The 15,885-nt window shown below is 41.7% G+C and overlaps 1 protein-coding gene across 7 annotated transcripts in view; it reads right to left on the reverse strand.

The window, feature by feature from the left end:
* Positions 1 to 6,858: 6,858 nt before the first annotated feature.
* The window catches only part of ANKIB1 (ankyrin repeat and IBR domain containing 1), a 166,501-nt gene continuing 157,474 nt past the window's right edge, over positions 6,859 to 15,885 (reverse strand). For all 7 annotated transcript variants that reach the window (XM_036246534.1, XM_036246533.1, XM_036246535.1 and 4 more), the window contains 3 exons: positions 11,601 to 11,715; positions 10,358 to 10,491; positions 6,859 to 10,011 (listed from right to left, as the gene is read on the reverse strand). In XM_036246534.1, the coding sequence (XP_036102427.1) occupies positions 9,268 to 10,011; positions 10,358 to 10,491; positions 11,601 to 11,715 (993 nt within the window). In that variant the 3' untranslated portion in view covers positions 6,859 to 9,267. The remainder of the gene's footprint in view (positions 10,012 to 10,357; positions 10,492 to 11,600; positions 11,716 to 15,885) is intronic.

A 15,885-nucleotide genomic window follows, 5' to 3' on the forward strand; every position in this document is an offset into this window, starting at 1 on the left:
CTGATTTTCCTTTTCCCAAAGGATGAATATCAAAACGCCACACTTACAAACGTTTGTAAGATGCCTGTCACTTTCTTGACGTTTTCCAGGCACTAGTGAAAGCTGTAAACAACATCTCTCTACATGAATAAAACTGATTACAGAAACCGTTCGTCACTCCATTCTCTTCCCTTGGTTTGGACGTTCTGTGGGGATATTTTGGCACAGTCTGACTTTAAGAGTAAGATAAGCCAGAGTATTCAGCCTTTCTCCTGGATTTGAGAGTCAGATTGGAGAGAACAATAGTGTCTTTCTGGTAGGGAAGAAGATTAACAAAGTCAGTGTCCATGAAAGGCTCAAAGACACAGCATACCTGCTATGTCACCATCCCACCTATACTTTTATTTTAATCCTCACCTGAGGACATTTTTCATTGATTTTCAGACAGAGGGGGTGCGGGGGGAGGAGAGAGAGAAACATCAATGTGAGAGAGACACATCGACTGGTTGCCACCCACACAACACCAACCGGGGCTGGGGACAAACTGCAACCGAGGTACATGCCTTTAGTGGGAACCGGACCCAGGACTCTGGTCTGCGGGCCAACGCTCTAACCGCTGAGCCAAACCAGCCAGGGCGGGGTCTGGGTATCTTAACCAACATTACTGTGTGCACTTGTCAAAGGCTTTGGAACCAAAGTCATGGTGGATTAATTCCATACAGGAAAGCAAAGTCAGCTGGAAAGCCTGCGGTTTTGCACATTCTCTTGGCATCAAGAAAACCTTCCTGCATGGCAGGGACATGCTGGCCAGTTCCTCTCTGCACTCGGTGCTCTCCCAGCACCACGCCAGGCACGTCCGTGGTCTCAGCAACGTTCCCAGCCATTCACAGCCTGCGTGTGCACCTGTGTGCTACCGGCTGTGAGACCGTTACAGAGTGGCCATGACGCGATGAAAAGAAAGTCTAATGCTTCTAGGACAATCTTTGGATTTCTGCATTTAGTAAAGAGTCTGAGCAAGACACAATTCTTAAGGTCAATCAGATGAGTAATTTGTTCTCAATGTTAGAAATTCATCTTTTGAGAAGAGAGTCCACAAGCTGAACCTCTGTCAGGAGTGGTCCCAAACCTATTTGGAATCTTACAGGGGAAGAGCGAGGAGAAAGCAGAGAAGGATTCGGGTTATATCTTCTACGATGCTCTCAAATTTGGGGCCTATAATTTACTTTTAGCTTTTGTTCTTTATATTATCTCAAATAGGCATGCCCTCATCTAGCTTGAGGCATAGTTTGATAAGCACAGCTGCCCACACACACGTGTCCTCAGTGAAACCACGCATGATCTTTTCAAAACCAGCATCGCCACACTGCCCTCCAGGCTCAGAGAATGTCAGTGGCCAAAGTGTCATGGCATGTCCTTGACGTTACTGTCAGAAACGAACGTTGGCAGTTTCAGTATCACTTGTTTAACCAAAGTCCTCGAAGATCTCTTCAGTGGCCCCCAGCCTGGCGGTACTGCCAGCTCAGTGCACCGAGACAGAGCGACCTGCTTGCGGCTCTAGAGCAGGGCCAGCAAGCCCTCGTCCGCCTGCCGAGTGTGGCTTATCCTTTTTTTTTTCTTTTCATTTATTGATTTTTTTTAGAGAGAGAGAGAGAGAGGAAGTGAGAGGGAGAGATAGAAACATCGATGAGAGAGAACATGATTGGCCGCCTCTTGCACGCCTCACTGGGGATCGGGCCCACAACCTGGGCATGTGTCCTGGCCGAGAATCAAACCGGTGACCTCTTGGTGCATGGGTTAACGCTTAACCACTGAGCCACACCGGCCGGACTGGCTTATCCTTTTAAAAAAACTTATTTTGCCCTGGCTGGTTTGGCTCAGAGGTTAGAGCGTCGGACTGCGGTCCCAAGAGACCCGTGTTCGGTTCCCGCTAAGGGCATGTACCTTGGTTGCAGTTTGTCCCAGGCCCTGGTTGGTCATGCGGGTGGCAGCCACTCGATGTGTCCCTTCACGTCGATGTTTCTCTCTCTCTTCCTCTCTTTCCCTTCCACTCTATCTGAACAAAGAAATGGAAAAATGTCCTCGGGTGAGGATAAAAAACAAAAACAAAAAACTTATTTTGAAATATAGATTCACAGGAAGTTGCAAAGGTAACAGGCCCTGTGTACTCTTTACCTGCCCCACCCCCTCAGTGGTTACCTCTTACAGAATGTACAATATCCAAACCAGAAAGCTCTGATTGGTACCACATGTGTGTATACCTGTTATTTGATCACATGCGTAGATTCATGTAACCAAGATACTGACTGTCCCACCACCACAGACGTCCCTTTATGGTCACATGTATACCTCTCTGCACCCCTCCCCCCAGCATCCCTAACCCCTGGTGACCACTAGTTGGTTTCCATCTCGGTTATTTTGTCATTTCAAAAATGTTACATAAGTGGAGTTACACTGTCTGTGACATTTTAAGTTGGCTTTTCCCACTCAGCACAATGCCCTTGAGATCCATCCAAGTTGTTGCAAGTTGCAATATTTCATTCCCTTCGTTGCTGAGTAGGATTAATTTGCATGGATATACCACAGTTAACCATTCATCTACTACAGGATATTTTGGTGAATTCCAGTTTTTGGCCATTACAAACATAGCTGCTATAAATAATGTATACAGTTTTTTATGTGGACATAAGTTTTCACTTCTCTGTAATAAATGTCCAGGAGTGCAAATGCTGGGTCATGGTAAGTACATGCTTAGCTTTTAAAGATACCAGCAACTATTTTCCAAGGCGGTCCAGTTTCCCTGCATCATTGACAAAACTTGGTGTTGATACTATTTACTTTAGCCATTCTGGTAGGTGTGTGATTTAAACTTGAATTTCCTGATGATAGCGATGTTAAACATCTTTCATGTGCTTATTTCTTAGCCATGATCTTCTTTTGTGAAATGTCCCATGTCTTGTCCATTTCATGTTGGACTATCTTTTTACTGTTGAGTTTTGAGAGTTCTTTACATATTCTACATATATAGTTGGAAAAAATTTTCTGAGTCTGTTGCTTGTTGTTTCATCTTCTTCATAAGGTCTTTTGTACAGTTTTAAAATTTTAAGTACAATCTATCAATGTTTTCTTTCATGGCTTATACTTTTTTTTTTTTTTAATCCTCATCCGAGGATATTTTTCCATTTTTTGTTCAGATAGAGCAGGAGGGAGAGAGAGGAAGAGAGAGAGAGAGAAACATCAACGTGAAGGGACACATCGAGTGGCTGCCACCCGCACAACCAACCAGGGCCGGGGACAAACTGCAACCGAGGTACGTGCCTTTAGCGGGAACCGAACCCGGGTCTCTCTGTACCGCAGGCTGACGCTCCAACCGCTGAGCCAAACCGGCCAGGGCCATGGCTTATACTTTTAATAAGAATTTTCTGCTTAACCTAGATAATAAAGATTTTCTATTTTTTTTTCTGAAAGTTTTATATTTTACATTTAAACCTATAATCCATTTTAAGTTTTACATAGTGTGAGGTTTAGGGAGAGGTTCATATTCTTGCATCTTATAACCAATTGTTCCAGCACCCTATGCTGAAAAGACTGTCCTTCTTCCCTCACATTGCTTTTTTTTTATCCTTACCCGAGGATACTTTTGCATTCATCTTCAGACAGAGCGAGTGGGAGAGAGGGAAGAAGAAAGAGGGAAACATCAATGTGAGAGAGAGTGGCTGCCACCCACACGACCACAACTGGGGCTGGGGACAAACAGCAATCAAGGTACATGCCCTTAGTGGGAACCGAACCTGGGACTCTCTGGTCCGCAGGCTGATGCTCTAACCACCAAGCCAAACCGGCCAGGGCCCTTGCATTGCTTTTGCACCCTTGTCAGAATCAGCTGACATCTGTGTGGGCTGTTTTTGGTCTCTATTCTGCTCTATCCGTCTATGTGTCTATTCCTCCACCAGTATCACAGTCTTGATTACTGTAGTCTTGAAATTGGGTGGAATGATTGCTTCCACTTCATTTTTATTCTTTAAAACAGTTTTAGCCATTTTAGTTGCTTTGCCTTTCTATATACATTTTAGACTTTTCTTCTCCATAGCTGCAAGAAGAGATTGCTGGGATTTGGTAGAAATTGCTGCCCGGTGTTGAACCAAGCTGAGGCACCTGTGAATGAGACCCCCCTCTAAACCAGTGGCTTTGTTTCAGACAGTGAAATTGACACAAAATATACCCCAAGCGGTAGCCACTAATTTTTCATGTACAATTAAGATACTGCTATGGTTAGGTTAGCTGCACTCCCAAACATACCATTTTTTTTACTTGCAAGGCCTGCTGAGCCCATGGTAATTTTCCAGCTGCAGTTCACCCACCCTAAACTGGAGCCATCACACCAGATCACACACACAAGGCCTCATGGCCACACATTCAGCTTCAACAAGAGCCTCGGAGCAGCTGAACAGCTGCCTTTCTCCAAAATGGGTGTACTGGGAGGCTCTGTGCCGGCAGGTGGCGATGTTGTGCTGGGAAAGCCCCTGAGTTCCTGGGTTGCCAAAAGGAATAACTGGAAAATGAAAATATGATATACCAAATTTACTCAATCTTGATGTGACTACACACAATTTTATAACATGTGGGCTTTAATACTATGGAATTTGGGCTTTATAAAGTTGCTTACCCATAAACAGAGTTACTCTTTCTGTCCTAACCTGTGAGGTGTCGCACTGACAAACCCGCTCCCAGAACTTTTCACTGTGTAGACAGACAATTCCTCCCCTTAAGATAAGGTTAATTGTATCCAGATCCTAGGAAAAATAAGTAATACTGGAAGTTGAAAAAAACGTGGTTTTGCTTTCTCCTCCTGAGATCCTAGATTGTTTCTGCTGGACCACCAGAGATGGAACAAGGAGGCAGGCTAGGGAGTGACTGATGTCCCCATCTCCTCTCTACATATGGCAGTCCCTGAACGAGAGAACCCCCGACAATTCTGAGACAGATACTTGGGGGCACGTAGCACATCAATTGCATTAGACATTTGGATTCAGAAGCCACGTTACACTGAATCACTCAAAGGGCCTGACTCACTAGAGAAGTCCCTCCCCTCCCCCTACTGAGTGTGTCCAGGTGCTTTTTTCCCAGCTAAAGAGTCTAAATTATGTGTGAGTCAGGAGCTACAGCCAGGTGACAAATGGGTGACAATGACCATATCCTCCAACCAAGTGGGTGAGGGGCCCGGGGATGGGGAAGGCTAGCCTGTGGGGAGAAAACCTAATTGTGGGCCCTCTTTCTCCTTCAGCCCTTTGCTTGGGGTCAGTGTCTGGACATTGGCACAACTACCTCTCCATGGCAGTGGTGAGGCCTGTCAGCATCCAGAGAAGCCCGGGGCCTTCTCTCTGCTCCCTGCACACCTGAGGTTTACTCAGTCTTTGGCATCTTGTGTCGCTCCTACACCGAGCACCTCGTTCTCCTTGTGGGCTATGTCATGGGCCGGGTGCTGTGAGGGTGGCCTGACCTGCAGCCAGGCAGGGCTTGGCATTCCCTTTTGCAGTTGGACAGTGTTGTGACTCCTTGCAGCCCAACCAAATGAAATGTTTTTGGTCCACTCAAAGCTCTCAAACAGCAAGCTTCTTATTCCTGATACCATTTAATCTATGCTTCGCGACTCCCTCAGTGTAGCCACTTTCAGGTAGGGCTACAGGAACAGCTGACTCCATGAAACACATCCTTCCTCTGCCTGCCTGCAGGAGGGAGCAACTTGTTCCAATCCTACCTCTTATCCCTAAGCCTGCAAACATCAGCTCAACTCCAGTTCAGTGTTAGGCAGGACAGCGGGAACCCCGTCTCTCTCCACCCCTTGCCTATCACTTGGTTGAGAGCGTTCACTACCACACAGGTTTCAGGGACTGTTAAGCAGTGTTCCCAAAACAGGCCCAGAGTCCCTCTTCCAGGAAATCGTGTCTGTCAGCATCCCATCCTTATTGTCGAAACTATCAGGTCTGGGATTTCATTTTGCCCTGCTCACAAACCAGTAAGTGAGCCTGTCACAGTTTCACAGATGCTGACAGAAGGAAGGAGATTCCTGGTCAGAGGTAGAGGACTTGACACAGCAGAGCATGCAGAGTGAGCATCAGTGTATTTGTGTCCGTTCCCTTGTCCCCAGTGCCAGAGCAGCAGTATTTGGGCCCAGGCGAATGTCAAGCATGCAGTGGGTTTTTGTTGCAGCTGAGGCACCCAGTGTCCGGAAGGCAATGCTTTTACAACAAACCTGCTCCTGGAGGTTACGAGCTGCATAAATGACCCAGGCAATTTTGTCATCAGGTTTTGAAGTCTTGGCACATCCAATCAGATGCGTAGGTGCAGCAGAACTGGGCTGTCTTGTCCAGTAGTTCTCCCTTTCTATTGTGTTTGGTTCACTTTTCCATGAACATCTCTCAGCCAGTCTGTAAACTGATGCCTCGTGCGGGCTAGGTCCTTGTGCAATTTTGGCTAAAATTAGAGCCTGATCAAGAATGTTTTCAAATTAGTTTTAAAGACTGAGAAAGAGTAATTCCTTCAAGATTGGCCACCACTCAGTCTGTCAGCCACCTGTCAGTCCTAAGTGGAACAGAGAGCAAAAAGCAAGCTGTTCTGGTCCATCTTCCTTTAAGTATGATTACTGCCAGTCCCTAAAATAAGGACAGTCATGTAATAGTCTAGAAAGAGCCACTAACATCTTTCTAGAAAGAAATCTATTCTGGGGTATAAAATGCTCAGTGTAAAAAATATTAGGCTCTAATCAGTTTACATGTAAGAACCAAATCAATCCTATCATATTCAAGGGAATTTAATTTGAAGACAATCCACTTCCTGACTTGGTCAAAATAAACTCTATAATGTAATGAGACAAAAGTGAAGTAGTTTAAGTAATAAATGTTTAATCAAAGAATTTTACATATTATTAACAGCATTCATTTGGCCAAACATCTACATGGTTGTAGAATCCTACTGTATATAAAGGGGGAATGTATCAAGTATAGACTATGAAAGTGCAAATAACAAGTCAAGGTTAGAGTAATTTTTTTTACATTATAAAATTAACTTGTTTACAAAATAGGCTTTGCCAAACTTTATTTCTGAATTGTAAAGTTAATGACCGTGTTGTTTTTAAAATATGTACCAAGAGAATACAAACTGGATAACGACCTTTTCTCATGCTCAGGAAGAACACCACAGGAACAAGGGCTACTCACTGCACAAGGTGCAAGGACCAGGGACTCCCGGGAGCGCTCCGCCAGTCTCCACGCGGCACATCTGCACTTGCTGCAGCTTTGCAAGACGCCTCAATGGGATACAACACTCTTTCAAGGGAAAAATTACAACTTGGTCTAAAAATGGATTGGTGTTGATATTTTTAATCCAAAATAAATTTGTAAAAAAATCCTTTAATGGACAAATACACTGTAGATAAAAGTTACTATTTATTCCAATACATTTTCATAGGGGTTCATATCAGTGTTTCTGATATTTGGGGAAATTAAAACTAATGTGGACATGTGAGATTTGTAGCATAGAAGCAATTCCCACAGCTTTTTATCCCAGGGGAACCTGGGAAAATTAAATAATACAATGTCCTAGCCATACGAATTCCAAATATAAGAATATTTCAAAAGCAGGGTTTGGAAAATAAAAAATAATAAAAAACCGTAATCACAACTGATGTGGATATCAAAGATTATAATATATATAACCTTTTTTTTTACCCAACCCAGGACTTGCCTATACAAACTTGGTACTGAAATTTTGGTATCTGAAGACTTCTGGAAAGAATGTGGCAAAACATTAAATGGAGTGTTGCCTATCTATTTTGCTTATGTTATGCTAGTTTTGATAATAGGTAAGTAAAACAGCCATTCCAACAGTTTACTCTAGTTTTAATTACACACTGTACTATTGTATCTTAATTACAACTAAGACCAGTATTTTCTTCACAGTAAGACACTGATAACCAGGAAGTTGACTTTTTTTCAACACTAAACAGTAATCACACAGCAAATGAGCATTGTGCAACAGAACAGACACATGTCAGCACTGGCTATTTAGGCAAACAAACTGATTGAACAGTTAGCTGCTATACTGACTGGAAAGGCAAGGCCATGGGTGGTTTATGGAGGTCTTCGCAATTCATAGCATAGTTACTTCAGGAGAGACACTGGAATCTGAAAGACTCACTCATTTTAACTGGCAACTACCCATTGAGGTTAGGCAAAGGCACGGTAACATGTTGCGCAGAATGTTTTATTGGATTTTTTAATAATCGTGGGATTTACTATAACTCATGAAAACTCCACTGTTTTCTATTTTATAAAACACCATTAAAAGTAATTGCACCCATTAGTAATTAGAATGCACTGTAAAATTGTGAAAACAGAACTATGATTGCACTTCCAACAAAGTGTCTCTTAAAATACAGCACCGCTGTTGCTAATCAACTGTATTTTAATATTAAAATAAACTGTTTTAACAGCAGCATTAGGTTTAGTTAACTTAAGCTATAGGCTACATTTATTTAAATGCAGTCTCCATGGCAACAAAAGCCCATTAAAGTCTGGCATTTCACTGCTACCAAGTGGCACCTCTTACTCCCGAGAATGCTGAAGGTGCTGCAGGGCCCTGCGGGACGCCACACACCTGAACACCTTCTTAGAGCACGAGTCAGAGTTTGGCACAAGTGGACTGTAAATAGACATGAAAAGAAACTTTTGACTCATGTGACAATGAAAAGTAATTACACTGTGGTAGATGTAGCACGAAAGAGAAGCTTTGGACACTTGGAATCACACGCTCAGACGCAAAGGCAGGAAGAGAGCTACGGAAGAGCACAGAGAGATGGAGAAACTCCACGCTACCAGATCTGTCCCAAATGGCTCCTAAAATGAAGAAAACTTCTGTTTTAAAGAGGAAAACCACCCAAGGATGAGGGAGTAAGCCTTTAATTGAAATGTTCAGTTTAAGTATTGTCGACCTTAGGCTAATAGGACTGCATTTTCTCAGTGCGGAATCTAACCTACTTACTCCATTTGTGTTTCTCTCTCCTGCTCTTCTTTTTGTCAGCAAAAAGGGAAAGCGATCCAATTAAATACAAAAGAAGTTCCCTGTGAGGCTAAGCTCCGAAATGAAGCTACCTTCCGGGACCTCCCCGTATTCAACCCCAGTGTCTGTGGTTTAGAGCAGAGGTGGAACTGCGTGGACCCAGTGTCTGTGCAGCACACCCCGCTGGCACGCCACCTGTACCTTCGGTCTGCTTGGAGCCCAGACGCGTGCAGTTCACACTAAGTGTACCTGTTCCAGCCAGTCACTTGAGGTTGGAGGTGTTTGACTTGAGACATCTGAACCAGCCCCCTTGGTGGCTGCCTCAGTATCATGTTCGCTAGCTTGAGGTGCTGCTTCCCCAGCCAGAATATTCTCTTCCAAAGAGTTCTCTTCTTCTCTTTGGGTCCCTCTACTTCCACTGACCACAGCATCTTCAAACACGGAGTCTTCTTCTGGCGGCACCAGTTGCACATCCCTCGTGCCCTCTGACCCCTCTCTGACACAGGGGGGCTGGGGATCTGCACTGATTTCTGTAGCCGCTGGTGGAATCAGGGCAATACTCTGAGGGTTCATGTCGTGAAACCAAGCCATGATATTGCCAAGAAGATTGTCATTGATGTTGGCATCCTGGCCGGCTGAGTCAGGGTCACTGGACGAGAGATAGAATTCACTTCTTGCCTCACTGAGAGGGTGTGAACTCAGGGTGTCAGTTGAAAATGCATCACTTTCTGCTCCTAATCTCAAGAGGCTGTCGCCAAGCTCCAACAGCTCAGAGCTGCTCAACGCAGCTGGAGGGCTACCTGTGTTCCTGGGGCTGGAGTCCAGCCTGGAAGGTAAAGAAGTGCCTATTGCTCCTAAGGACGCTTCACTACTGAGGAAGTCTCGATTTCCTTCATCGATGGCCAGTCCCGATTCTTGCAGTGACAGCTGTATTGCGAGAAGGATATTGGGATCATCTTCATCCAAGGAACTCAGAGCCTTGAGGGCAACAGAAAGTAAAGTTACTTTAAAATTTAAAAGAAACAATGATTTAATCCAATGAGGTTTACCACCGTTTGTGTTTTTTTTTAACCCAACAGATAATTACTATTATCTCTATTTATACAGAGAATTATTTTATCTACTCAAATCTTGTTTTAATTTTCTCTTTGTCCATGTTACGGGGGATAACATTTCTTAAGCTAAATCTCTTTTCTTGTAGAACACCCCTGAAACGTCTGAGAATGGAAGAAAGAAAAGGAATGCAGTAACAGTGAGATCAGGAAACCAAGCCCAACAGAGCAAGAACAGAAGCAGCGGCCAGGAGGCTGCCCAGGAAGGCTACCTGAAGAGAGTCCTGGTTCTCGGAGCGACTAGCAGGGGTGTAGTCACGCAGAGAAGAGCTGTGCAGCACACTCATGGATGCAGAGCTGACCACGGAGGTGCCAGGCCTGCGGCCACTGCCGCCTTCTGGGAGATCTGTTTCAGAGCAAGTGGTGCCACAGACGATTCAGTCACGCAGATGTCACACATCTTTTTAGTTAAATTAGCAATTTATCTCTCAGTGCTGGTGAAAATCTATGTTCATACATTCACCGACTCTTTCAGAAACTTCTCTTGCATATCTATCTCACCACAAGGAGCAATCTATATCTCATGCCATTTACTTTCAAATCCACAATTATTCTTTGCATTTTTGCTTGCACAACATATGGTTCTATTCAGAAATGCCAATACTACCATCCATTTCTCTTTGTTTTCTTAAGCAATAATAAATAAAGGTGTTTTATATTTCAGAGTTTTTTTTTTAAATAAAAAGGATTTGGGCCTGGCAGGTGTGGCACAGTAGTTACAGTGTCAGGCTGTGCACTGAAGGGTCTCAGGTTCATGTGTGAGGCAACCAATGGGAAGTGTCTCTCCCACGCCTTCTCCCTCCCTACCACTCTTTCTAAAAATGGATGGAAAAAACATCCTCAGGTGAGGATAAACAACAACAACAAACACACAACAACAAAAGACCCAAGACTAAGAAAAACATTCCATGAACACAGTAACAATAATCAACAGATACAATCCATGAGTGCTTACTAGGTACTGCTCATGCTTAAGGATTGTACGTGCATTATCTCATTTAAAGCTTACAATTAGCCCCCTAGTGGCACTATCAGTATTGCTTCTTTATTTTTTAATCTTTATTGTTGAAAGTATTACAGATGTCTGCCCTTTTTTCCTACATTGACTCCCTCCGCTCCCCCACCCCAATCCCCTCCTACTTTGCCCAAACTATTATCTGTGTCCATTGGTTATGCATATATGCATATAAGCTCTTTGGTTTATAGAATGAGGAGACTGAAGCTTGGAGAGGTTCAGTGACGCACTGGAGTGTCTCCCTGATACGCAGCAGAGATGTGGTCATGAACTGAATTCTGTCTGACTCCATAGTTCATGTTCTTAACCTCCCTGGTTTTCTGTATCCTGTGACCTTAGAAGCAGCTACATATTGACTTTATATCTAAATTACAAACTCAGTTTTGACAATCAATTTAAGAGAACTAAGAGATTAAAACATACCCAACTCAAGAGCTTACCTAAAGTGCTTTCACTGGGCTCATCAGCGTCTGGAGGGTTGCTGAGCAGGCTGTGCACGTCTCCTCGCCGGCGCTGCTGTCGGTGCCTCCTCCGATACTGAAATTCAGCATATTCCTGCATAAACCAAAGGTTATAAAATACAGGAGAGCATGCAATTTTTCTAATGGAAACAAAGCAAACAGCACACTTTTTTCCCCCCAGGAAAAAAAATGTGTGATTTTATATACATATTATAAAATCACTTGGCCATACCAAGGAAATAGAAAAGGAAAAATGTAAGTAGTCATTACAGTTACCTGGGTAAACTGGGAATACTTGCAAGCTCCAATGCTAGATCGCAACTGAGCCTTATTTCATATGCCTGGGTCTTGTTTAATATTATAACTAATCCTGCAGTGATTATACTAATATAAGTTAGGCTCTCTCTGGAGGTCTGGTTTTTAAGAAGTGACTGTGATATATTCAACAGAAAAAAAAAAAGCACAGTTAAATCCTTTTCAGATTGTTGGATTTCATTGTTCTTGGGACTTTGGCATATTACTCACAGGTTAAATGACTAGGTTAAGAGAAAAATGTGAGGTTATAGCTTTAAAATGAGATGCTGCCTTCCTGTATCAGCTAATATCTGGGGTTATCTACAACACAGGCAGGGTAAGTGTTTTCCAGTTTACATATGGGAAGAACACAATTCGGGCAGATGTCCCTGAGTTTCTTTAACATTTGTGATAACAGTTTAAAGTGGGTTTGCATTTACAAAGGGCAGAACCTGGGGCTACCTGCTATTACCTGGGTACAAATGTACTTTTCCAGATTTTAGAGACACAAGAGATGAGAAGAGAGGCCAGTGTGCATGACGCACTAACATAAGAAGGCTGATTCAGAGAATAATTGTAGATTCTTTCAGTGATAAACATTAAAATACTCGGGTTTTACGGTTATCTCGTTATCCCTGAGTATGTATTGTGGAAGTACTGAAATGAACAAAGACAGGTTTTACAGCCCAAATAAAACATTCACGTCATACAACTCTGGTTAAATTTATTTACACTCCTCATTTGTATAATCTAATAAGAGGTGGTAGGCATCTCACCAGGTTAGGAACAAATGCATAAAAGATACAAGTGCCTGAAGGGATTACTTAGGTTCTTTAAAATTTCCTGCTGAGTTGGGGTGTTTTGCCCTCTGCCTGGAGGCCTAGGACCCCAAACTGGATGATTGCTATGTGTCATCATGGTTCACCGGACCACTGAGGACCACCACATTCAGGGACAGAGATGACAGGAAACTTTTATTTCAGTTAAAGATTTATACATAGGGAGAATTTGTTTACTTTGTATTCTTGATAGTGGTACAAAGTTATTCTGAATTAAATACACTATTACTGCCTTGGCCAAATTGGCTTAGCGGTTGAGCGTCGGCCTGCGGACCAGAGAGTCCCGGGTTCGGTTCCCACTAGGAGCACGTACCACCAAAAAAAAAAAAAAAAAAATCAATAAATACACTATTACTGACCATAGAATATACATATTTCCAACTTAAGAAAACAAAACTGTTTAAAAACAACTGTTAAAAAAAACCTGTTATATAATTTTTCTGATAGAAAACTTACATGGCATTCTCTCAGGATGCAATTGGCTTAAAAAATTGTTCTCATAAAATTAAACTTATCTGAAAATTTCCAAGGATTCCTAAGATCTTTAAGTAAGCATATGAAAAGGTTTTAGTTGGGATACTCCAAATGGTTTGAGTGTTAACACTACAGAGAAGATTAAGAGGTTCTAAGATTTAAAAAAAAATTTTTTTTCTTTATTAATATTAGAGAGAGAGGAATGGAGAAGGAAAGAGAGATAAAAACATTGACAAGAGAGAACATCGATTGGCCTCCTGCATGCCCCTGGGGATCAGGCCCATAATCTGGGCATGTGCCCTGACCAGTAATCGAACTGGTGACTTCTTGATGTATGGATTGATGCTCAACCACTGAGCCACGCTGGCCGGACAGAGGTTCTAAGATTTATAGAAGAATAAAACTGCCAGATTTTTTTTGTTTTAAATAATAATCACTACCATTTATTAAGCACCAATTTTGTCAGTGACTTAAAGAGATGCTCTAATCCTGCCAGAACTTCCATGGTATTACCATCCACATTTGAAGATAACAAATTAAGGAAGAACACAGCCCAAGGTCTAATAAGTTAGAGTTAGGTCCTGCATTTAGGTGTCCCTCGGACTTCAAGATAGGCTCTTTCCTCTGGGCTCCACTGCCTTTACACTGGTACCAAACAAATACCTATGTCATTGACTCATTTAGTTTAATTAAAAAAAGAATAAGATAGAATTAACTTTACTGAAAAAAAAACAACATAAACTCAACCTAAAAGTCTACTGGAGTTTGGCAACATTATCTGTTTTTCAGCGTCTATGTGAAGGCGAAAAGCTAACTTTTAAAGATAAAATTTTGGCAGTTACTTGATAGTTACACATGCACAATTTAAAAGTTTCACACTGTGTGGTAATTTTTTAGACTTGCAATAAGGTTTACATAAAAGTATGGTGTTTCAGTGTGCCAAAGACTTCAAAGAAAAGTAAAAGTGAGTTAAATGAGTCTCATAAAATTTATTAACTCATAAAAAAATAAATTTAAGAAGGAATTATTATTTATACTTTAACAATTCTCAATCTCTGGAGAAAAAAGCTCTATAATTTTATTTATAAATATTCACAAGTGAAGTGGCAAGCCTTCCTATTCTTTACAAAGGACAGCATTTCCAGGCCCCCAGTGTGACTGTGAGCCAGCCGCTGCAAGATGATGCACACACGACCGCAACCACACTGGTCAAGTGTTCTTTTTGCTAAATTGTTTCTACCTTGAAATTCTGAAAGCTCTAGTACTCTCTCTTTTTTTTTTTTTACATAATTGAAGCTTGTTTATTCCTTCTTTTAATGTGGATACTTGCCCCAATATCACCAAAACTGTAATTATAACATAGAAATAGTAAGCACAGATCAGGTAAAGAAAGTGTTCATAATTGTTTTACAATAGACATTTAATTAAGATATTAAAATTTTGTGTGTGTGTGTGGGGGGGGAGTTTAACTGAATTTAAAATTCCCCTATCAGAGCTCTAAGCACAAACTGTTTTCTCAAGTCAGTATTTTCTTGGACATATCTACCAATTCAAAAGGCCACAAGGTGATTGCAAGTATCCTTAGCAGCTGAAAAGAGAAAGTATCTGATTTAAATAAGCCACGGTCATTTCCAGGTAATAACCAATTTCACTGTCTTTCAGTTGCAGATAACAAATGAGCTATAAATGATCAATAAAGGATTCATTGTTTATCCTGCCTCCTTCCAAGAATGAAAGCTTATTACAACGTAAGCATCAGATGCTATAAAAGAGCAAGGAAGAAGACAAAGTAGAGAGAACTGCTAAAACCATTTAAAAAGACTCAACAGTGACAGTGGCAATTTAAATCTCAGAAAACAGCAATGTGATTAAGATTTTCACTTTATCTTATTTTTATTTGCAGCAACTATTATTTGCAGTGTTAGTATTTTAGACCTTCTGTATTTTAAAATGGTATATAACAACAAAGAAGAAACAAGATGAGTGTGAAAATCTTAAAGAGAAGCAGAAAGCAGTTAAGCAAAGCATTTCTTACTGCATAAACATTACTAATGTCAGTTTCCCCACCTTAGCAATTGATTATAAATCAATTCTCTCAGGTTATTGCAATAACTTTAAAAAAATAGATTCAGACTCAAACAATATTACAACTAGAAATGCATTTCTAATAAAATTTATATCTCTTTTAACCAATTTAAAAATATTTTCCTTGCCCTGGTCGGTTTGGCTCAGCAGTTAGAGCGTTGGCCCATGGACCAGAGAGTCCTGGGTTCGGTTCCCGCTAAGGGCACGTACTTCAGTCGCAGTTGGGGTCGTGTGGGTGGCAACCAGTCGATGTGTCTCTCTCACATCAATGTTTCGCTCTCTCTCTTCCTCCTCTCTATCTAAAAATAAATGCAAAAATGTCCTTGAATAAGAATAAAAAAATAAATAAAAAATTTTCCAAAAATACATGCTATAAATTGGCCTTAATTCTGACTGTTCAGTAATTAAAAATGATAAAAGGGGAGATGCATTTAATAATGTGATCATAACCCAATACCATAAATAACTAAATGTAGGCTCTGCTGAGGCATTTTTATTATAAAAGAAGAACACTGCCGACAATCTCAGGACTTAGAATGGAAGAAAGTGCACATATAAGCAGGACTGCACTA

This window comes from Molossus molossus, unplaced genomic scaffold (assembly GCF_014108415.1).
Source record: "Molossus molossus isolate mMolMol1 unplaced genomic scaffold, mMolMol1.p scaffold_m16_p_7, whole genome shotgun sequence".
NCBI lineage: Eukaryota > Metazoa > Chordata > Mammalia > Chiroptera > Molossidae > Molossus > Molossus molossus.